We start from the raw sequence: 23,561 nt of genomic DNA, 5'->3' as shown, positions 1-23,561 counted from the left end.
TTTTAACTGGGTTTCACAGTAAAGACAGAGTATAAGGGCAGCAGTGGAAACAAAGTCATCTCCCAAGTTAAAAAGAGAGTTTTAGTTAGCTTTTTTAGAAAGACAGTCTTCCATCGCAGGGACCAGACACAGGGCCAGTTGTGCAGAAACAGATTTAATGTAGCTTCCTCTCCCCGCCTGACTTAATTTTTCTGCTCTGGCAGCAGGGAACATTTGGAGCAGACTTTAAAGGATCTGGGAAGAGGATTCGCAAGCTCATGTGCCATCTGCTGGACAAAAGAGAGGGCCTACATACAAGCACTTGCTCTTGGCCAAAGTCATTTCTACTTCTGATGTGTTGGCAATGTTTCTGACTCGTCTTTGTTATAAATTGCTTCTTGAGCATTAGTTAAGCAGTCATGTTATTTGTATCTGAGGCACTGCTGATTGTCAACTTCCATTATATTCCTCTCCATATCAAGGGGATTTTCTACTCTGTATCTTTCTGTCAGATGTACTCAACACTAATAAATGCACATGACAGGAGGAAAGTCAAAATCTTCAGGATTATCTTTGCCATACTTCTTTAATTCAAAAACAGAACCCACTTGATGCACAAATAAGCTCAAATAACCATCGAGTAGTAACAACATGAATCTTTTATTTTCATCCAATCCCCATAGAGAAGACACAAAAAATGCAGTCACCTTGACTGACCCATGATGCTTAGCCATTGACATTTGACCTGTGCTCTTAAAATAATGGTGAACATAAACATCTAACAAAACTAAACTTAAATGAGTGCTGTTGCATTTGTTACATTTTGAGAAAATGTATTGGCATAAATTGGAGATGAACCCCTTTCGATGATAACTGAAGAAAAGCTCTTCATTTACCCTACTCAGCTGTCCTCATTGCGAATTGTATGACGTGTGGTGCAACCTTGAAGCATCGACAGCACCTAAATGTAGTTCCTATCTCTTCTTCGCTTTCGCAGAGAGGCTCTGAATTCAGGCCAAGTTAGATGGATGTTGCCAAGACTCCCCTTGTATACTGAAGCTAAACAGTCAAAAAACAGTTTTTTCCTTTTCTCTGGGTTTTTCAATTTACAGATCCATCATTTCCTCCTCCAGAGTCTTTCCACTGGTTTCGACATAGCGCTCTTGCACTCCAAGAGTACTGAAGAACTGTTAAGGAAAACATTGAAAGACGTACATTTTACAAGTATATTTTTAAGATAAAGGTTACCCTTAGCAAAATCCATTGAAAATCATTAGTCTTTTTACGATCTCCTGCAAATTTCAAGGTTTGTCTTTAAAACACATGAGTCACAGTGAGTCACCATAGCGATTAGAAAAGGATACGAGTCGAACTGGAAGTCTGCCCCCACAGCAGCTGACATCATGGCCTGCAGATTCCTCTCCTCCAGGTCTCCAAAGCAGTAGCCATTGGCTTTGTCCACAGTCCGTAAGACCTGAATCATGCTCTCTCTGTCCTGGAAATGAAAGAGGAAAAGAATGTGAGATCGGGGTTTTTCCCTTGACAAATTCCCTGAAACTGCCAGATGGCTTAAGATTTGCTGAAAAAACTCTCACCAAAACCTTGATAATTTGCTGTTTAATTATATTCATGGTTTCTGAATAATCTGTATAAAAATGTATATAAAATTAGTGTGGGATTTAACTTGCTTCATATGTCCTTATTCTCTTCTCCTATTGTTTTTCTACCAGGCAGATCTACTGGAGGAGCAGACTGCAGGCAGCTCTTTCCTTGGAAAAAGATGTTGAAACCCCCTCAGAAATGTAGCAGTGCAGCCCGTTCAGCCTTGCAGTATGTTTATCAATGCTCAGTATTTGGTGATAAGCTACACATGAATACAAAGCCATAAAATCCCAAACTTCCTCTGCTGCTCAGAGTTCAGCATCTAGTCCCTGTCAAGGTCAAACGTGTTGTGTCTTTGTTCTTTTAAATTTGCTCTCTTAAAGTACCCTTGGTAACCACGGTTACCAGTGGCTGCTCAACTTAAAGGGGGTAGAAAAACGTAGAAACACATCAAGGCTGCGTTCTCACCACTGTGGAAAAAAGACTGCCAACCTGCCATTTGTATAATTACTCGTCCCATAGGCAGAAATGGCACAGCGGTCTAGACTCATCACACAGGATCATATCAGTCTCCATGAAAACATAATGGCAGGGAACGAATACAGTGTGCAGACAGCCCACTCCCTTTCAACAGCCCAATCCATCTGCAGGACATTGATCCACTGCTCAATTTTCAACTGCTAAAAATGATTTATGATGAACCTGTTGGAACAATGAAATATGCCATGAGTGATTTTTTAAGATGTTTTGAAAAGGGAGTCATCTTTACACTTGGGAATAAATGTTGGAGTTTAACATGTTTGGGCTGGTTATACTTAATAATATATATATTCAGTGGGTACTAAAACATCCCTGTACAAATATAATGAAGGAATTCTTAAATGCTATCCACTCAACATCTCTCACGGCTTTGCATAATTTCAAAAAAAAAAAAAAACCCTGAGACAAAGGGTTTCAAATTAACTTACACTCAAAACATGGAAAGACTCAATGGCTAAAAAAAGGTTTAACTAAACTTGTAATCTTTCATCCTGTTATTCTTTGCCAAACACAGATAAGCTTCAAGGCCTTATTTCTGTGTGTGTGCCATATTTTGTACAGCTGTTCAGGCTACTTGTGAGTTTGGATTAAGCTCATAGCAGACTTGACATTTGTTATCAATTAGCAATTACATTAGTAGCAGATTGCAATATACAGTGGCTCTGTTCATTTTTCTTTCAGCAAAAACATCCCTGATCAGAAACAGAGCGATGTTTTTCTTTTGTTGGCGTTACAAAATGGCTGCAGATCATGCATACAACTTGATCCGTTACAGAAAATATTACCTACATATTAGTCACATTATAAACCTATATGAATAACATTGAATTAATTCTAATTTAGAAGGTTGATGACAGCCATGTACATTTAACCCCTAGATTAGCATCAACAGCCCAATCCTTTTTTTAAATTAAGGGAAGCCCCAGGAATTCAACTTTTAATGACTGAATCATGTAAGTATATATATATATATGGGCATATTGGCTTGCATATTCCAGCAGTCGTTTGAAATACATTGAGACTCAGTGTCATGCTTGCTTATAGATAACAAACAAGAAACCATTTAAAACAGTCAAGGATAATACCTGCACATTGAGAGGCACAAAGGAGACAAGGCTGTAATCTTGTATGACTTCTGCCAACTTTTCATTAAGACGATGGAATTTCTTAAAGAAGGGGTCTGCAGCCAGGTGATCGAGAAGATATGTCAAATCCATGACCTCTGTGTAGAAGTCAAGGTTGAAAGCTGTGTAAGAACAGACAGGAAAAATGTTAAAATGGTGAATTAAATGACCACATAAATATGTTTCTGACAAAGTTGCTTGTTTATTTCTAAGAAATATAAGAATACTGGGCCTTTATTTGTAATATTTTTTGAGTGTGTTAGAATTTTGTTTTTGTTTAAGGTAAAGCCAAAAGCCCTTAACTTACCCAGTTTGCCATACTGCTCAATCAAGTCCATCTTGGAGAGGATGTTGACGTGGGGAAGCTCCACGTGCAGCATGGTGGACAGGGAGGTGCAAAGCACAGAGATGAACTTTGCCGGGTCAGCGCAGTAGTGAGAGTCCACAAGGTGCACTGAAGTGAGCTGAAAAAAGGGAGAAGGTGGTCGAGAACTTGTATCAGGATTCAATACAATCATGACAATCAGCACTGCTCCCAGTAATCTGCACATACCAACACTGACAATTCCCCTTTGCAGTAACAATTTATACCAAACTGTGATATATCAACATTTCCTACATGTGTAAAAATGTGAATCCAATCATGAACTTATATTTAGCTTTTTTACTTCTTTTTTTAATGATGATTCTTGTTGTGGCACTATCCCCTGTGGCACTGAAACACTGCAGTATCTCAGCTCTGGGACTAATTAAAGGTTATCATAACTATTATCTTAACATATTGTATATACATGATGACAGTATAGAGTAGATAAAGCATCAGTGTAAGAATGAGGTGAAATAACCCTGAATGTTTAAGAAGCTCACCCTGAAGTTCCACTTGGCGAGCTGTGAGAATATATTCTTTACTGAACTCTGGTGTGTGTAGAGCTCCACTTGTCCTGGACAGTCAAACAGGAAGTAACAGTCACTGTGCTCTTTCAGCTTGTTCTCTAACCAGTCCAGATTTGCTTCTACATACTCCATACAGTAGAGGAGCCCACCGTTGGGCCCGAGCTTCATGCTCTCCATCACATCGTCCAAAGTGACCAGCTCTGAGATGTTCACCGCACAAGAGTACGGTAGTGTTTCGTTGGCAGGGTCCATGTTCACCACAACCACCTTGCGTCCCAGGCTAGTCAGGAATTCCTGCATTCCTCGACAGTAGGTGGTTTTTCCAGAGCCTGCGGGTCCAATCACCACCTGGCCGAAGCGCAGGGAGGGCTTTACTCCTGTATGGCTTGACATGGTTTCAGTTACCCAAGGATTGGAGAGAATCACATAAGATGGGGCCAGAAGTCAGAGGTCCATATGGGATGTCCTACTGGGTGTCAGCATCCAGGTTCTTACCTGCAGGGTCACATCAGTCAGTGTGAGATCATTAGCATGCAAAAGGATAGACAAAATGACATAACAGGTTACTTTACTAATTGCTGTAAAGCTATATAGTCAAAGAGATGTAACACATTGTAATCCCTGTTGACTTTGTTTACATAATGGGATGTCACACATCCTGCAACTTCAATGGGCAAAAACTTAATTGAACGAGATCAGCATAATTTTTGGCTTGAAGTGAGCTACACATAAATTGGGGATATATATATATCTAAAACCTAAAAAAGTTACGGGGTTCTTTGTCATACTTAGCCAAACAGGGTTAAGGTGAACGATATATAAACAATTGCAACATCACACTCCAGATAACTTAACAGTAAAGTTATTAAATACAAACTGCAAACTGTAGCTAATTTGAAGTGTATGTGTGAGCATATGGCTGTCTGACTGAAGTGGAGTACCTTTTCTGTTACGACATTGTGGACTTTGTTTATAAATGGAATAAGTATGGATAGATATTTACCGTCTGCTGCCGTTGTGTTTGCAAGCATCGAGCGGCAGCTAGCTAACTGGCTAAAAAAACTCTGAAGTACATCCGGGTCACGTGCGAGGTTTCAAAATAAAAGCAATATTTTTTATTTGAAAGGGATTCTACATTTACCCTTGCGCAGTGGTGGAAATGAACTAAGTACATTTACTTGAGTTATTCTGCAGTACTTGTACTTTACTTGAGTATTTAGATGTATGCGTCTTTATACTTCAATTCCACAGAGGCAAACGTTGCACTTTCTATCCTCCACTACATCATTTTTAATCTGACAACTTTAGTAACAATTACTTTTACTTTGGTACTTCCAATATATGTATTGATACTCATACTTTTGTACTTCTACTTAAGTAATTTTTTTTTATTTGCAATGGATTAATTCTACACTGCAGTATTGCTGCTTTTATATAAAAAGACTACTTTTTCCAATCACTGCCTATTGGATAGCGGTTTTTATATTTCAGCCTAAAACATATGTAACATTATTAATACATTTCATACATATGTGAGGCATTAACATAGGAACAACATTTTGTTCGTGATTAAGACAGTAATTTGAGGAATTATATAATAATATAAAAAGACAAAATCACCACAAATGTAATGAAAGGTTTGAAAAATGTTTTATTAAAACAGTCCGACAAGTAAATAGGTAAAAAATCTATAGAAAAATAAAAAAGTTGTCATCTTCGGGGTCCAATGACACCACCTGGCTGCCAGCCTCTGTACTTCATACTAGTGATTGGTTGACGTCTCAGCAAGGTGTCGCCTCCATCAATGTTTTTAGGTTTGTCATAGACTGTACTTATATGAAGATCTGTTTTGGCCTTTTTCACGGGATTCAAGAACAATTTCTCACCATGATACCTGCAGGGAAAAAACATATCTTGACTTCAGGAGAGCACTACAAACAGTACATACTCATTGACATACCAAAACATGCCACATGCAGTTATTTTGTTTGATTCAGTTTTCATGTTCATACGCACCCAAAGCCCCTTTTACAATAGGGATGTTGTCCGTCACTTTCAAGAGCGTCAGGAATCCCAATCTGACTGTTTCCCAACCCATCACCATCCTTCCAGCCTTGTTTTTCCATCAAACGACGGCCAAAGCCCTAAAAAGTAAAACAATATTCTGAAAACTGTTCATATAAGCTATGGTTAAAGAGATGGAGTAAGTTAAAGGCCACATCCTTACCCTAGTGTACTTCTCAAAGCTGCCAATGGATTGACTCTCTCCAGATCTTTTTTCAAGACCCTCCCTCAGCCTTTTTTCATACCTCATCCGGACATAGTCACGGGCATCCATGTCACCTCCATCTGCGAGAGAAAGACCTTGGTTAAAGAAAATCTGATCCTGCATAGGTAATCTGGCTTCAATGTTACCGCAGATGTAAAACAAACTTGAAATACCTTTATCATAGTACACACTCATGTCGACATCCCAGTCATCGGTCGTTTGTTCATCAAAATCTGAAAACGGAACAAAAAGAAGGAAAAAATGTTATTGATATCTCCTCTAGCAAATAACTTCATTTTAAAGGACAAAAAACAAATACATTTATCTTATGATTCAATTTAGATAAAAATACATTTAAAATATATCTGTAGAAATAGACAACACTTTCAGATTTAAACTAAACAACACCAGCCATATTATTTTATATTCAAGAGGTATATATCAAGAGTTTTTCCTAGTATGTTAGTGTTGCAAACCTCCTTCTTCCTCCTGCCAGAACTGGGCATCAGTGTAGAAAACCAGGCCTGAGCCGCCCTTTTCCCACTTCAGCTCGATCCTCTCCTCAAACAGCCTCTCTTTGCTTCGCTCCTGGCTCGTGACATCCTCATGCAAAGCTTCATGGCGTTCCCACTCCTCACACCAGTCATCATCCTACAACCAACAACATGTCAAATTGTCAAACAGCAGTCAAGGCATGATGATTTTTCATGTATACTTGACATAAACATAATGATATATGGATTCAAACCCACATCATCTGCATTTGAATGTGCATCCTCTTCTTCTTCCTGTGGCTCATCAGTCTCTGTTTGTGTGCGGTCAGCCAGCAGCCTCCGTCCTAGGTATGGAGCAGTATAAGTTCCTGGTCCTGAGATTTCATGTCCATCAGCTGTGAATATAGTCTCCTCTGTGGCTGGAAGTGTCCAACTGTCCTTATACTGGAAAGGTACATTGCCGTACCGGCGGTTGGAGCCAGTCTTGGGGAAAGTGAGGCCCAACTTCCGGATAAGTCTCGGAGGCAGTCTGCAGGACTGGATGAGCTGAAGGAAGACTTTCACCGGTGTGCCCACATTGCCATTCTGCATCAGAGCTGGTGGATTCAGCTCGGATAAACTCTTGAGGTCAGCTTCTGTGAAACGCTCTGTTAAGGACACTCGATGGCGCTGCTCGTGCTTCGATTTATAGGGGAATGAGCCATCATCTGGAAAAGGAAAACAAATTAAATGGAGAACTACCTTTGAAATAAATCTCTAAATAATTTTCGTGGTTTAAAATGACAGGACTCTTAATGTAATCTTCAAGTCACTATACCGTTTTTTATTATTAAAACATAAAGGTCCCCTTTAATATGGCACAACAGAAATATGTCTAATCCAGACAAAACGAGGAGTGATCTGTTTGTATGGGAAGCTAATAAAATGAGCCTGCCTTTATTTAAACTATGTATGAAATATGTTGATCACTAACCTTTGTCGTGTGAAACCTTTACTCTTTTAACAACACAGCGTCTAGCCAGCCAGTTCCCCTTGGAGTTAATCCAGTGATTCCCCGCATACATCTTGATCAATCTGTCGGCATCTTTAGCATGAAGTGAGACTATACAGCAGCAGGACTTCACCGTCTGCTTCTTCACGGCGCTGTTTTCTGTCACGGCGCTATTTTCTGTCACGGAGCTGTTAACTGTCACGGAGATGTTATCTGTCACGGAGCTGTTTTCTGTCACGGCGCTGTTTCTTGCAACTGAGCTGATGTCTTTGCCCTCTTCACCTTCTCCACACACGGGTTTTTTGGGGTTTTCGGACCCCTCGGACTCCCTGAGAAGTTCCGGTCGATGTCGATAGTGAAAACACTGAAAACCTCCGCTCTCTATAAACTGACTGAAATAATTTCTGAGGTCCGCGGAGTGAAAGGCAACAGGAATGTTACCAATTGCTAAATACACAGGAGCTACCGCTACAGAGTCCGCCATCTTTGTTTCTTTTTTGGACGTTAAACATCATCTTCTTCTTCTTCTTCTTCTTCTTCTTTCATGTTTATTGGCGGTTGGCAAACCAAGTTGTAGGTGCATTACCGCCACCAACTGGACTGGAGTGTGGACAAGAGACTAAGCAGAAAACAATAAACAAAACAAACAAAACAAAACAAAGAACAAAAACTCTAGATTATTTTAAATTTATCAATTTCTCTTAGAAACTTAATAATCTCACAATATATATTGCCTGATGTTTTCCCTAACAGTCCAGATAGCGACAAGTCATGGAATTTTGCTTTCTTCAGTGTCTGGAAAAACACATTTTTCTGAGTACTATATTTCCTGCAAAGAAGTAAAACATGCTCAACAGTTTCTGGCTGGCTACAGTGTATACACTTTCCGGTTGGATGCTTTCCTATTATACTTAATCTATGATTGAGACCTGTATGACCTATTCTTATCCGAGAAATGACATTTTCCTCCCTTCTTTTAAACCCCACCTTCCTTCCATCCCCCACATACCTTTGAATTTTATAAAGATGTCTTCCTGTATCACTAAGGTCCCAATGATCTTGCCATGTTGTTTGTGCATATTTCTGTATGAATTTTTTAACCTCCGCTTTACTGAGTGGAACTTCTATGTCTATCCACACCAACATGGGCAGGAACCCAGATGAAACGAGTTGCTTTGCCTTTGATTTGCATTTTATATAAAATTTGATATATTTCATTTATTATGTCCATTCTAGATGAAGATCTACCTGATTGTATACTCGATAATGCTGAAAAGCTGTCAGATGCAATTACACTATTATGTATTTCTTTCTCCTCTATCCATTTCAATGACAGTACCAATGACGTTAAACATCAACAGATAGGAACGGTAATGACGTCAGTTCCGCTTCCTGAGAACATTTAAAAGTTTGCATCAGGGGTGGACCGGGGTGGACTGGGTGGACATATAAAATAGTAAAAAAAAAGTTACATATTTCAGATTCAATATTTGTTAAATTCACAATTACTTTTGATTCATAATGTTGTAATAGTGCAACTATATTGTTTTAATTCTTTGTAAACATTTAAAAAAAAAAAGAAAGTGGTTTGGCATCAGCCCATCTCTTTTTATGAATATGAAATTACCCTAAAAAATAAAATCTACTTTACAAAACAACCAAAAATCTGTGTCAATATTATACTATCACCTTTGAAGTATGTAAACATTTCTCTACAAAGCTACTTCACAATATATATTGTATGTATGACCAGGTCCCTTATTTTAAAGATGAGTTATATTTAGAAATAAACTACATATTGTCGATATTGTAACAGTCTTTTAATGTCTTTTTTACTCTCACTATTATTATGTGTATTTCTGTTATATTAGTGATGGAAGAAATACTAATTTACTCAAGCAAAATGAGTTACATTCAAGTATTCATTTTTCAAGTATTCAGTATTCATAAAAATAGTTTAAACATTCCTTTTATAAAGTGAGAGTCCTGCATTTAAATGCAGAATGTAGGCCTATGATTTCAGAATAATACATAAAATATCACTGAATTATAAATAAGTGTGCATTGATTTAAAGTGGGGGGAAATAGCCCCATGCAGCTTGCAAAGGTATGGGGATTCATTTCAACGTTATATACTGCTGGGTAGCTTAATTCATAATATTCATCATAAATGTTTTGTTAATTTAGACATTGTATAATGAATGTGATTCTGCAACTAATGTTGGCAAAACAATTACATATGAAAATATTTGGTAAATACTTCAATAAAACACAAGTACCTAAAAACTGTACTTGCACTTACTTATTGAGTTCTCTAGTACAGGTCATTTTCATACATTTAACAGAAAAGAGAAAGTGTGGAGGTTTATATGAAAAGGTAAAGATAGAATAATCACTATGTCCATGCTCATACATAGTAGCGTGGACTATTTTTATCTTTCATTAAAATATGTTATATTTACTATCAAATCACATATCCTAAATAATAAATAATGAAATCCATCTCTTATAGTTTGACTGTATGTGTATTGAGGTTTCTTTATCTGACATTCACCTGATTTCACGTGAAAGGGCCAGTGATATACTTTCATAAAACCAAAGGAAAAACAAAACACTCTTTTTACAAAGGGAATGAAATAGGAGTAAAATCTCTTTTAAGAGAGATCCCTCTTCTTTGACAGCTAGGGGTATTCACAAAAAAGAAACATAAAGTAATAACAACCATTTTTAAGAGCAGAACAGTGATAATGATGACATTTTAACTTTAAAGCTTTACATATCCATTTTAGATGTATAGGTAACATTATAGAATATTAGTAGAGTAACTAGTGGAAGACATGCTATAACTTTCAGGAAAAATATTAAAGTCTTTCCCATTACTGCCCAACTTTTTTCAGAGACAACGAAAAAAATGATTCAGTCAGAGTTCATCAACCTGAAGCCTACGCTGCCTCTGGCCTTCACCTCAGCTTTTATCATTGTGTGTTTTGATAGTAATAGGCAGTAAAACTAGAACCGTGTGTGTCTGGACCCTGACTCAACATTACACTTGCCACATACATATTGTGTATTAACCATTATGGCTTTTGGAGCCATAATACTCACAAGTGTCACATCTGTTGGGAATTATTGATGAAAAAACCTGACAACACCAACATAACTTTACAGATAATATACATATTTTACAGGAGAAATAGAAGCTAAATGTTACTTCTTAGGTTTATTATCTATCAAATTGAAGAATTGTAAATTACCGAAGGAATCTTTGGACAGGAAAACCCTCAAAAGGCCCTGCTGTGTCCAGTTTATTTCTGCTGTGTCCTGTTAGGCCCTCCGAGTGTCACAAATAGATACACCAAATATCCATCTGTGGTATAAAATTAAATAAAGTAATATTGAGGCTGAAAGACATACCAGAAAATCTGAAAGGATGAGTCACCATTTATAAATGAAAGATACAGCTTTACTCTTAAAGTTTCTTTTATTCTGGTATCAGTAACAATACTTTTTTTAATACTTTGTACACATTGGCGAATATAAAATATAAATTTTTTGTTTTAATTAGACAAAAGACCTTCTCAATTCCTTCCATATTAAATATCGGAACTTATAAATGAAACAAAGTGCAAACATATAATTATTAAGGAAACGTCTAAACAAAGGATAACTAAACACTACTTATAAATGTATTCAATGCCAGCTTTTGGTTTTGTATTACTCTCAGCTATAATAAAAACTCTTAGTCAGCCTTGAAACCATCTTTGTGACCAAAGATTTTTCTATTTTTAAAAACATAACCTCTTGGTCAGGACCCAAAAAGTATTGGAGTTTAGCGTTATGTTGGTTTAGTAGGTTTGCTTTTCCAGGTATTACCATGTCAACATCAGTGCAAAAGTTAGGTAATTCATTGCAAAAAAAAAAGGGAAAAGAAAGGAGAGAGAGGGATTGCAAATAAAAACAAAATATCCATAATGATCAAAAACAGAACGGCACTATTGTTTTATTGTGTTGAAGTCTCAAAAGTTTGTAAAATTAGACATTGATCAGTGTTGACTTTGATTTCTCCAGTATCAAAAGGTAAATGTTTATTTCAACTCATGAATTTTGTTTTTATCAAGAAAATTATTCAAACTGAATGTTTTGAAAATGTATGTGCAGCATATTGCATCTGGAAATGTACTGTTTACAGTACATAGTGGTCTAGTAAGTAAATATCATATTTAAATATACGTATATACAGATGTATTACTTTCATTGTGAACCTGAAATAACTGTATAAGAGCAAACTAAATTCCACAAATTTCAAATTCCAGGATGATCTTAATATTTTTCCCCATGGATTGCAAATGACCCATGCGGAGTAACTGTGACCTTTGTGTTGCTGACCTTATGAACACAGAGCCAGGTGAATGTACCTCTGCTGTATTAGGTCAAGGCTAAATGTAATGTACCCAACATAGTGTCAGTCCAGCTCTGAGAGTTCATTGACCTGGGAAAACTAAAGCCAGAGAAGAGGCAAACTGTGTTGCTATACTGGCACAATTACCTTAGTTGTGCTATTATTTATTTAACTTGAAAACGATATTACAGGCAATTTTCTTTATACATTTTGAGTCAATGATAATTTAGAAAAAAGGCCTGGACATCTTTAAGTGTAATTTCATCATGCTTTATCAGACCTGCACTGTTTTGTTTGCTTCAACTCAGAATACAGCAGTTTTTCCATTTATAGAATGAAGGACATTTTATTTTTACTGTCTCGGTGAAGATAAGAGTCTGTCCTCCGTGTCCGTCTCTGCCTGCTCCTAACCTCTATAAACGCGAGCCTTATCTCAAGCATTTACGACTGTAGGCCTACTTCATCAAGCCTGAGGGTTTTTCTGAGTGCATTACAGGTCACTGAAAACTAAAAGGATCACATTCTTGTAGATAACGCAGTTGGTTTTGTCATGCATTCAAAGCTGAGGTCCATTACGTTACAGACATGTCACGTACTACATTAATAATCACTGCATCGTAATGAGATCACTTCAGGAGAGTAATCGAGGCTATAACATTCTGGAGTATTCTCTGAGGGATGAGTAAGGTACTGATGAAGTAAAACAAACATTCGGTGACTGGTGCTGCCAGTAGTGTCTGGCTTGTAATGTCTTTATTGCAGTTAGTCACTTTATGAACTGACCTTGAACCCTCTGCGCTGTGGTTCACATCCTTCTCTGAAACTTCCATAATGATGCCTCCAGGCTGCTGGGCTTGTGACCGTCCCCACAAAATTATAGAGCATAATATGTTATATATTGGGTCACATGTCACTCTACAATTGAGCGTTCCCTAAGCTGGTCCATGGTACTAAATGTCAAATTGAAAGAAGCTTGTCATTAAAAATTAGAAGTCTGTTTATTTGTGAAAACAATAAAGTAATTAGCTTATCAGCCTCAAGCCTCCGTTCCAGGCACAAGGGAGATAACGTAATAGAGTAAACTCATTTAAATGACAGGTGGAACATTTTACCGCCGGTTACAAATGTCACAAACTGGAATCCCCCAACTTTAATTGAGTCAGGATAAAAACAGCATCTATCTGATATTATTATAGGATCCCGCCAAATGATAAAGCCCTTAAAATACGCAATTTTGTCCACCACTGACTGACTGAAATATCTCAGCGTTGTCCTGAAACTCATCTCAGTATCGATCGTTCTGACTTTGGGGATCCCCTGACACTTTTTTAATTTTTTTAATGAAATGTCTTAAACACTATTATAGATAGATTACCATTACATTTTGGAAACACACCCATGTCCCCCTCAGACTGAATTGCAAAAATCGTAATCTTTTTTTAGATTCTAGAGTCGTTATCATGTCCAATCTTCAATTTGACTTTCCCCTCAGCCTCAATTGTGCTTTGTACTGATGATAACTAGTAAATGTTAGCATGCAAACATGCTTAACTTAAAAAAGTGAATATTGTAAACATTACACTTGCTTAGCATCCGTAGATTACGATTACAATTGTAAACATGTTTGAATGATGGAGTTAGTATTAAAGCATCACTGTGTACAGCCTCAATGAGCAGTTAGCATGCAGAACTTGTTTAACTTCATTATCCAACCTTTTATGAGTAAATAACCTTTTAGATATCATAAATGGAGAATTAGCTGAATAGATATCAGATTTTCTTGGTTTCTGGGTTTTAGCAAAAATACAATTAGCATTTCTAAAATCCTGGCTTTGGATCTCTAGAGCTGTTTGGTATAAGTCGTGTTTGTTCATTTGAATTGGGTTAGTTTAAATCAAAGGTAAAAGGGCAGTTTTAGAATGCCAATAAAGCTTTTAGAAAATTACAAGATACATTTATTTGAAAAAAGGACTTTCTACACCTCATGAGGACCTAATTTGTAGGTCAATGCCCCCGCTCTGCTTTGGCCTCCTTCCAGCTCCCAGGTGTGAGCTGGCAGGGTGCAGGGACACGGCGTTGCGCTGATTACCCGTGCAGTCCTTGGTAGCTTGGTACTGCCTGGGTTAATGACACTGGTTACAAGATAAGGCCCTACCCTGCTGTTGATATCCAGGCATTACTCTAGCAGCTCCTTTTCATTGAGAAAAGCTTATCGGTTTCCCAGGGTTATGCCATCAGTCATCTGGCAGAGCACATGGTTTTTTTTCAGAGTATATTGACAAGTCAAGGTCCGCCTAGTAGGCTGGGTCGGTCCTATAAATACGAGGGACACTGGAAGATGCAGTACTCAAAAGCTCTTGGAGAGCCCATCATTTGAGAGGTCTCTTACAATTTAACTACACAGATCTCAATCAATCAAAGACAAAATGGATAGCATGTGTCATTGTGCACCCAGCAGCGACAGGTTTTCGAACCCTATCCTGTACAACATCCTGAGCCAAATGGATAACAGCAAGCCAAAACAAAACTGCTTAAACTACAATTCAATACCCCACCGATGCAACTGTGAGCTGCGAAGGACAGTGTGCTTGAAAAGACCCTCCGAGGTCTGCAAAGAAGCGTCAGCAGTTCTGGTTAAGACTGTCCATTTCATGAAGAACTTACCTGCTTTTAACCAGATGCCACCAAATGACCAGTTCATACTTCTCAAAAGCTGCTGGGCACCGCTCTTCATCCTGGGTCTGGCCCAGGAGCAAGTGAACTTTGAGGTGACAGACACACCTGCTGACAGCATGCTGAAAAGGATTCTCCTAAACCGCCAGGAGAGCCCCGATATGGAGAGGAAGCAACCCACCATGTCTGGGGTCAGCAAACTTAGATCCTGTCTTAAAAAGTTTTGGAGTTTGGATTTGAGTCCAAAGGAGTATGCATACCTCAAAGGGACCACGATATTCAATCCAGGTATGAATTCATCTGTATTTATTAAATTAAATACAAATACTTAGTTCCCAGGAGTAAGATAACTGCTTTATACATGTCTGTGACAGTGTCTAATTTTCGGTCTTTACTTTCAACAGATGTTCCATATTTAAAGGCAGCTGTGTTTGTGGAAGGCTTGCAGCAGGAGGCTCAGCACGCCCTCAGTGCGATGGTCCAGCTCCTTCACCCAGGGGACCAGGAGCGCTTTGCTCGGATCCTCCTCACAGCCTCCATGCTGCAGAGCATCACACCCAGCCTCATCACTGAACTCTTCTTCCGGCCCGTGATAGGCCAGGCTGATCTGCTGGAGCTGTTGGTGGACATGCTCTTCTGCAGATAGACCAGGACAGGTGTACTGAAGAAAGTTGAATCCAATGGTCTTAACAGTGTTGATGCAGGACTTCTCGCTGACCAACCTGAACAATGTTTCCTCATAAAATGACGGAATTTTTTACAGCGGACTACTAAAAAAAAGCAATTACAACACTACTGTCAATTGGTGAATATTAATTGCTTGTGTTGCATTGAAGCTCAGGTCACTTTAGCCTAGTCGGAAAATCTGTTATCCACTGAAGTTGAAAGGCAGAATTTTTACAAAAAGAGAGACTGTACCCACTGTTCATATTCTGCTTCTTATGTGGAAGATATTTTCTACTTGCCTTAATGTTGTAAATAAGTCTGCATATACAGAACATTTCTAATAAATATATTTTTGTAAATGAACATTACAGTGATGTTTTGCATAAGTCTTTTAAATCCTCACAGCAAGCCACACTATTTGTATGTACAAGACTTACAGATCAATACCGACATGTTGTGGAAGAGTGCTCAAGTCCCTTTATTTTAAGTTCTTGTCAAGGCCTGAAAGCAAACGTGTCATCGTGGATTTCCTAGAATTAAACAAAAAAGACTAATATGGGTGATTATGGGTTTCAGAAAACCATTTCACTCATTTGTGATGAATCTTAAATAAAGCATACCTACTTAGAAATTAACATATTGTAATACAGTATGTCTGGTTATCATTTGTGGAAAAAGTACTCAGATTTTGTACTTGAGTAAACGTAGAAGTACCAGAGGGAATACTCTGTTACAGGTAAAAGTCCTGCATTCAAAAATGTTACTCAAGTAAAAGTATTAGCATCAAATATAATTAAAGTACCAAAAGTAAAAGTACTCATTATGCAGTTCGGTCCATTTCAGAATAATATATATGATATGTTTTATAATTATTGATCATTAAAGTGTTATCAAAGCTGGTAAAGGTGCAGCTAGTTTTAATGACTTTGTATACTGCAGGGTAGGTTGTGAATGTACTCCAGGTTTAACTAAAGTCTTATTTAAGTGTTGATTATATTTCACATCATTAATCCAAATCTGTAAAGTAAGTTAAGGTATTAAATAATTGTAGTGGAATATCAGTACAAAGTAGCACAACATTGAAATACTCAAGTAAAGTACAAGTATCTTCTTAATCTGGTTATTTTCTTAATCTAAATTGTAGGCATCTTTAAAATAGTAAGGTGACACTGAGAATGTAGCTCATACTCGGTTGGTATTGCTTAAACTCAAATTAAGAAACCACATCTGATTCATGCATGATGTGTTCTCCTTCTCGTTTTACCAGATTGTCCTGAAACCAAACTGTGAGTTCAACATATCAGTGGTGAGTATCTTTCTCTCGAGGGGAGACTTTAAAAACACGTGATTACAACTTTTCACAGAGCTCAATTGACTTATATATTATATATATTCAGGAAAGTAAGCCCCCTTTGTATGTTAGGTACTTTGTCTCCCTCTCATGGTAAAAAGTGGACTTCTCATGTTACTATGAAAGGCTATGATCACAAAGACACAGTAAACAAGTGAACCTGCCATTGTTGTTCACAAAAAAGAAAAGCTCCACACAAAACAAGAATCAGATTTTAAAAGTAAGTAAAGGAAAATCTGAATGCTGAATAAAGTATCCTTAAATAAAATCTAACTTTGTTAATCTGCATGTTAGATTTGATTGGAACAAGCCCTCTTGATTAGTCTTAACCTGTGGTATGCTAGTTGTGAAACAGTGAGCTTTTACTTGACACCTCATACAGGTAAAACAGGAATGTGCTGGCGGGGGCAGAGAGCTAGAGGAAATTGGGTTACACAGGGCTACTTCAACACAACACAAACTATAAGAACTCAGCATTTGGCTCAGGAGAATTCAGAGGAACTGCTCGTTCAATGCACTTCGTTAAGTATTTGTAATAATCTAAAGGAAAACTCTTTTCAACAATATCGTAATTAACCAGAATTTAGAATTGTTCTCTTGATGCTACTGCAGCTATCTTCTGTGCAGTTTCAATATGTTCCATAGTCCTACAATTCAGAAGTCTTCCTATGTTGTATTGCTTTGGGGCTAATTATATTAGCCTTTACACATTTTAATTGACAGTTGCATCAACAGACATTATGGTTCATGAAGTTTAATTTTTTTTAACCAAAGGATTAGTTCTAGATTTGTGCACCGCTTCTGGCCTTTGCAACAAATTACAAAGACAATCCTCTAGATTTTATTTCCTTTTTGTCAGAACCAGCCAAACTAGTTCTTTCTTTTGCTGAGGGCGGAAAAGGCTGCCTGCTGCAACACTGTGACCTCGGGGAGACGAGCTAGACAACAATAATTCCAAGACATAAAGAGGAGAAGTAGGCTAAAGCATTAGAACATCCTGGGAATAAAGGACTTGATATATGAGAGATAATTGGGGAAAATGGCAATTATTTTATATTATGTGGTGAAAGAACATTAAAACAAAGCTCTGCAAATGTCAAGCAGTATGTCCCATTTTCCATAGGCCAAAATGTGAAATAGAAGAGTTAAACACAATTATTGTATACGTATAAAAGGCATTTAATTATTGAATGCACTCGAAATGGAATAAACAAGCATGGAGATTTTTATTTTGTTAAAAACAGTGAATAAAAAAACTGCGGCGAAATGCCACAAATGGTTAAAAAACCTGAGAGTAACATTGATAAAAAAAAATATGTACATCAAAGTATGGCTTAACAATGCAGTTTTCAGGACAACACATGCTTTCAAAGAGACTTAAATGGCAGTAGTGGATAAGCCCCAAACATATATACAGTTCACGCACAATGGCTTGCATACACAATCACAGACAAGAATGAGGACGGTTACATTCTACCATCGGTCTCTATCCTCTGGCCTGAAGGAGTGTTGTCATGTTTCATTTTCTCAAAACAACTTTAAACACTGCATACATAAAAAAAAAAAAACCTGCATTGTCTTTTGCTTTGTACAAAAATAATTGTTTCCTCAGTGGGTCACTTGATGGAGAGATAAAAGGTGCATGAAATTAAATGACACTCCAATAGCATAACATTAACCACTAAAAGCAGAAGTACCACCGCCCAGGGTAAAAGGTGCTTCACTTAGTAACAGCAGCAAACAAATATAGCAAAGGGATAACATTGTCCATTTAGTCGGCTACATTGCTTGTCAGGAAAGGTACTTTTTTTGTCTGTGTGCCCCTTCAGAGAATAAGAGGAGCGCCTGAAGAGTCTATTTCGGTGTCATGATGGTAGGCCGAGTAGGCTGTGGCCGTGCTGGAGGAGTACGCTTTAAAAGAAAGACTTTAGATTAGCTCAATGAAAATCAAAGAATAGCAGTCATAGAAATATAAACAACACTGTAGATATCATGCACAACTGCGACACACAAGAGTTTAACCTGGGACGACAACACATTCTCAGCCCATGATGTGAAAGTTTAGGAAACACAATTCAAAGACGTGTAATGGGACACCCCTGGTTTTTAACCGCCTCTCCACTGAACAACAAAAAAGAGAAGAGGCTGCTGCACAGTAATCCATCCGTACCTAAAGTTGTAGGCCAAAATGACGTAGTAAACCATGGGACATTATGAGGCGTATATTTAATGTGACTCGATCTGCTGCTGTGGAAGGTGGTGTAGCATGACCGCTGAGCTGCAGGGGAGAATGAGGCAGGTTGATAGGTAGGTGTAAGGTGGTGGATGAAGTGGGACTGGGGGGGGGGCAGCTAATGAGCGAGGGATTGTAATATGCAGAGAAGAGGACAGGAATGTGGGAGTTTCACTGCTTAAAGAATGGCATGTTACAGGAAAGTAGAGAGAAGGTGAGAGAATGCTTGCAGCTGCAGCCGGTACAATGGAATCCAAAGACCTGCGCTCCACACACTGCTTCACCGAGGGAGTAATTATAGCTCAACAGCAGGGACAAATGGGACTGCATCTCCGTCATCACAATGCATTCAATTAATAGGAACATTTGCAATATCTCTAACTGCTAACCGAATGCTTGTACACTTTACATGTATGGTGACAATTCAATAAGATAATGTATTGCTTTTCGATGGCAATATATAGCAAAGATATTAAATATTGTGATGCATAAATTGATAATAAGAACATACCACCTCACATTTCTCAGAAAGTAAGATCAAACTCAGTCAGTTAGTCAAACCACTGACTTAATCTGAAAACATTGTATTTATGTGCATGCTTGTAAATCAGTAGATAGCTGAATATATTATTTCTTTTTTTACAATTTCAATATTATTGTCATTTTGATCATATAAAAAACAACTCTGTACTTCTCATATGCCATTTAATTTACACAGAATTAAACATAACTACGCTTTGCCCTTTATTTATATAATGTATTAACACGAAACAGGCTATATTAGGATATCAATTCATATATTTATTGACATAAAATGGCCTATATTGGGATAGAAGCTTTTGGCCATATTGCCAGGCTTAACTGCACCCCAGTTATAAAATATGTACTCACTTCTCCCGCTGTAATGTCTCATTTTCCTCGCCAGCTCATCCGATGGAGTCTGCTCTGACACTTTGACCTCTGGAAAAAAAGCTGGGGAGGAAAGACAAAGTGAGCGCAAGCAGACATTAATGAACACTCATTTAAGAATAAATCCGGTCAACTTGGCTATTGTGCAACACGTTTTCCAAGACAAGCGTAACCTGTATCAACTTGCCTCATGAACCAATTACTGCTAGGTCACTGCCTGTTGTATTAGGGCTTTAAAAAAAACTATAAGCCAAACAAAAGCAGCGCTCCAACAGACACTATGAGTCATTTAGGGAAGACGGATCAGATTATTGGCATATTTAGACAGAAAAAATGGTCATGTTGTATATTTTATATATTCATACATAAGTAATTCATCATTTTAAACGCTTTAAAGGCATTCTTACAGTCACTGCTAACTAAAGTGTTGGTCATGGTCTCGTTTCCGCTGTCGGGGAGGGTCCCGTCGTTCCTCCCGTTGGGACGCTGCCCTGTCGACTGATGGCTCTTGTTCCTCTTGCCCTTTCGGGTGCTGATGCGGATGACCCCGTGCACCAGCTTGCACTCGGCCTCCTGCTCCTCCAGGTTGTAGTCCTGAGCGATGCTGTAGATGAGCTCGCTGATCTCGTTGGTCTTGCGGGAGAAAGAGGAGTCAGAGGTGCACTTGGCCAGCTGGTCAATCTGGTGCAGGGCGTAGAGCTCCAGCAGCTTCTTGGTGATCAGAGAGTCAATGTCTGTGCCTGTGTCGCTCAGGTCATCCAGGTCATAGTCGTCACGGGACAACAGGCTGGTGTTGCTGACAGGCCGCTGTGTCTCCCCCCTGCCGGGCGTACGGGTTCGTTTGGGGGCAGCAACTGGATACCTGACCGTCTGACCTGCGATGCGCACATCCGGGTAGCGGAAGCTGTCACTCGTGGGCAATTTAGAGGCTTTGGTAGACTTGCTGGGCTCCAAAGGGATCCCGCAGGTGGGGTTGGTCACCGCCATGCCATTAGGAGGGTGAGGCTCACTGCCTGCTTTAGCGGGGTGGTCTGTGGAGCTCTCATTTACAGGCAGGCAGGGCTCTCTGCTGCCATAAAACCCACAGGTCAGTATACAGCAGATAAGAGCCTTACAGCCACTCCAGCCCATGGAGGCACACGAGCCACAGGCATGTCTGCTGGCAGGGGTGCTGTCCGCCGAACCAGGGATAAATCCGATCGTCTCTGAGCCCCGAGCGGTGCCATTTCGTGGGTGGCTTTTGCTCGGACCATACTTGTTGTCTGAATGCCGGGAGTGGTCAGCGTGGTGCTCATGTTTATGCTCCACATGAGGGTCCTTGCAGGAGTCCTGGCTGGTCGTGCTGTCCCTGGATATAGTCCGGGTCTGTCGGCACTTCGAGTTGGAGCTGTAGTGTTTGTGCTGGCGGGACGCCTGGGGAGCCCCTGAGCTGTGGCCAGGCATGGCTCAGAATACCTGGGACCTGGTGTGGGAGAGGCATGTTTAGAAATAATAACCAGGTGTTAACCTACCCTTGTTGTTGCCACACAGGCTTGCAGAATTAAACGCACCATGACACATAAAAAGTAGCCCGCGTTATGTGGTAAACACAGTACAGAAGGCTCCCAGGAAATTCTGACAATGTAAATAAAACTTACTGCATTGATTGCTAGCGTGATAATAATTTGGGTCATTTCGTTGCACTCTAAAAAGCTTGTTGCGTTCAGACCAAAACTCACTCAACATTTAAGCATTTTTAAGGTGTTTACAAAACGTTCACTTACCGCATAAGAAGAAACACTTGTGGTTGTCGTTTACCCGAAACAACTTGTTCAGCGAGGAAACCGCGGAAGTCTCAGGGAGAAAAACTTCTGCTCACGCTTCACAACGAGAAAGAAAGACGGGTTTCCACCGCCCACAGATTTTCAGGTAACTTTACCTCCACGAAACAACAAGCTTTGCAAACTTAACGTCGGATGCCTCGACCGAAAAACACAACTCGGCTCATTCGCGTCGTGTCCTCTTTCTTGTAAAACTCAGTCTTGTGTAAATCTTGTGTTGCCGTGAGTCTCCCAATGTTTGGCTATTACCTGCGGCTAGAGCTAATCCCAGATCCTTCACCCACCCACAGGTGAGTCGTGACGTCACGCGAGGCGGATATAAAGCACAGAAGAAAGAAAGAGGAAAAAACTAATTTAGTCACTATTTGTTTTTGTTATGGCATGTTTTGACTTTCTTTACTTTAGTCTTTTTATGTTTTATCCCTTCATTAGGTTTTATAAACATATGCTTATTTCCAAGTTTAAATTTCTGTTTATTTGTGTTATTGTATTGTTAACTAACTTGATATAAAAAACGAATAAAATGTAAAAAGAAGAAGGAAACAAGAGGGAAAGACACTAAGGACAGCAAAGAGAATAGCTAAAAGCAAATTGCTGCAAATCTGATCACAATTGAGAAATCTTTGATCAGATTGTAATCTGTAACAATGTGAAGCAACATCAACTAATGGTGAAACTCTACGCTTTACATTACATGTCACTTGTTAGACGCTTTATCCAAAGCGACTTACATACTCGATACTGTGGGCAATCCCCACAGGAGCAATTTGGGGTGAGGTCTTGCCCAGGGGGCTTTATATTGTGACATGTAGAAAGAGGTTGGAAGTAACTAAGTATTTACTCAAGTACTGTACTTAAGTACAATGTTGAGCCTCAAAAATGACATTTCCAGAACAAATGACCATAACTACACTTCTAAAAGGGATGATGGGTTAGTAAACTAAAAGGAATCCAAAGTACAACATATAATAAGTACCCTGTAACAAGATTTATACAAAGCAAGTGACATTTGACCTTTTTTAGAGAGGTTTAGAAATAAAAACTCCACGGTTGCGTTCGGATAGTTTAAAAATCAGCTAAGTTCTAACCTTACCCTATCTCCTATTCCTTGACCTCTGAGTGAAACGTCACGGGGTTAAGGGATAGTGGATAGGAGAATTCAAAAGGACTTAGGAGAAGAGACTGCGGTACTTTAGAGAATCCGAATGCACTTTCACTATCCGACGTGTTTATGATGCGCCAGCGGACGTCATTGTGTGCGTCTGCTGCTGTGGGGAAACTATGGAAACTACAGTTTTCTATACAACGGACTACAACATGGATGTTTAATAAGAACGACGGACTCATCTAGAGACTCTGCACCGTGCTCTGATGCTCTTGCTTTATGCTTTATGAACAACAGAGAAATTATTCTTCATGACCAAAATTGGAATTGAAATAAAAAATGAAAGTGAAACTTATGCTTGTCACCCTCTCCCTCCGGTCCACATTAATAGAAATGATCCCAATTGTATGAACTATGAAAATATCTTAAAATCAATACAAATGTATTTATTATAAACGTTAGTCTTTAACACCTATCACTGTGTATATCCAGTGATGCAAACACAGGTATGG

At 38.8% G+C, this 23,561-nt stretch overlaps 4 protein-coding genes across 4 annotated transcripts; 1 reads left to right on the top strand and 3 right to left on the bottom strand.

Annotated features, from left to right (window-relative positions):
* Positions 1-620: 620 nt before the first annotated feature.
* Positions 621-5,229, bottom strand: gpn2 (GPN-loop GTPase 2). Its single transcript, XM_010793717.1, has 6 exons — positions 5,143-5,229; positions 4,113-4,634; positions 3,553-3,709; positions 3,207-3,367; positions 1,344-1,474; positions 621-1,158 (listed from the first exon to the last, which is right to left on the bottom strand). Exons 2-6 carry the CDS (start codon positions 4,530-4,532, stop codon positions 1,086-1,088), a joined length of 942 nt encoding a protein of 313 aa, XP_010792019.1. The 5' UTR covers positions 4,533-4,634; positions 5,143-5,229; the 3' UTR covers positions 621-1,085.
* A 536-nt stretch (positions 5,230-5,765) lies between these two features.
* Positions 5,766-8,430, bottom strand: gpatch3 (G patch domain containing 3). Its single transcript, XM_010793716.1, has 7 exons — positions 7,876-8,430; positions 7,161-7,609; positions 6,885-7,059; positions 6,582-6,641; positions 6,367-6,488; positions 6,156-6,283; positions 5,766-6,033 (listed from the first exon to the last, which is right to left on the bottom strand). The coding sequence occupies exons 1-7, from the start codon at positions 8,375-8,377 to the stop codon at positions 5,850-5,852; spliced, it is 1,620 nt and encodes a 539-aa protein (XP_010792018.1). The 5' UTR covers positions 8,378-8,430; the 3' UTR covers positions 5,766-5,849.
* A 6,288-nt stretch (positions 8,431-14,718) lies between these two features.
* On the top strand, positions 14,719-15,611 carry nr0b2a (nuclear receptor subfamily 0, group B, member 2a). Its single transcript, XM_010793715.1, has 2 exons — positions 14,719-15,253; positions 15,370-15,611. The coding sequence occupies exons 1-2, from the start codon at positions 14,719-14,721 to the stop codon at positions 15,609-15,611; spliced, it is 777 nt and encodes a 258-aa protein (XP_010792017.1).
* A 2,517-nt stretch (positions 15,612-18,128) lies between these two features.
* On the bottom strand, positions 18,129-22,258 carry kdf1a (keratinocyte differentiation factor 1a). The gene is made up of 4 exons (XM_010793713.1): positions 21,888-22,258; positions 20,532-21,586; positions 20,107-20,187; positions 18,129-18,893 (listed from the first exon to the last, which is right to left on the bottom strand). Exons 2-4 carry the CDS (start codon positions 21,565-21,567, stop codon positions 18,808-18,810), a joined length of 1,203 nt encoding a protein of 400 aa, XP_010792015.1. The 5' UTR covers positions 21,568-21,586; positions 21,888-22,258; the 3' UTR covers positions 18,129-18,807.
* Between the last annotated feature and the right edge of the window lie 1,303 nt (positions 22,259-23,561).

The sequence above is a fragment of the Notothenia coriiceps genome, unplaced genomic scaffold (assembly GCF_000735185.1).
Source record: "Notothenia coriiceps isolate Sejong01 unplaced genomic scaffold, NC01 NC01_scaffold00037244, whole genome shotgun sequence".
Lineage (NCBI taxonomy): Eukaryota > Metazoa > Chordata > Actinopteri > Perciformes > Nototheniidae > Notothenia > Notothenia coriiceps.
The sequence above is the reverse complement of the archived record's forward strand: the minus strand, read 5'-3'. Positions and strand labels throughout refer to the sequence as shown.

Bases quoted from the DNA above. Each gene is read 5' to 3' on its own strand.
- gpn2 (XM_010793717.1), bottom strand. From the start codon at position 4,532: ATGTCAAGCCATACAGGAGTAAAGCCCTCCCTGCGCTTCGGCCAGGTG. The intron at 3,710-4,112 runs GTGAGCTTCTTA...CCCTTTTTTCAG, and splicing joins TCGCCAAGTGGAACTTCAGG to CTCACTTCAGTGCACCTTGT. The intron at 1,159-1,343 runs GTATCCTTTTCT...ACAGTTCTTCAG, and splicing joins GCAGACTTCCAGTTCGACTC to TACTCTTGGAGTGCAAGAGC.
- nr0b2a (XM_010793715.1), top strand. From the start codon at position 14,719: ATGGATAGCATGTGTCATTGTGCACCCAGCAGCGACAGGTTTTCGAAC. The intron at 15,254-15,369 runs GTATGAATTCAT...TACTTTCAACAG, and splicing joins GACCACGATATTCAATCCAG to ATGTTCCATATTTAAAGGCA.
- kdf1a (XM_010793713.1), bottom strand. From the start codon at position 21,567: ATGCCTGGCCACAGCTCAGGGGCTCCCCAGGCGTCCCGCCAGCACAAA. The intron at 20,188-20,531 runs GTAAGAATGCCT...TTTCCTCCCCAG, and splicing joins CACTTTAGTTAGCAGTGACT to CTTTTTTTCCAGAGGTCAAA. The intron at 18,894-20,106 runs GTGAGTACATAT...TTTCTTTTAAAG, and splicing joins GAGACATTACAGCGGGAGAA to CGTACTCCTCCAGCACGGCC.
- gpatch3 (XM_010793716.1), bottom strand. From the start codon at position 8,377: ATGGCGGACTCTGTAGCGGTAGCTCCTGTGTATTTAGCAATTGGTAAC. The intron at 6,642-6,884 runs GTTTGCAACACT...TTCCGTTTTCAG, and splicing joins CTGGCAGGAGGAAGAAGGAG to ATTTTGATGAACAAACGACC. The intron at 6,284-6,366 runs GTAAGGATGTGG...TTTACTTTTTAG, and splicing joins GCTTTGAGAAGTACACTAGG to GGCTTTGGCCGTCGTTTGAT.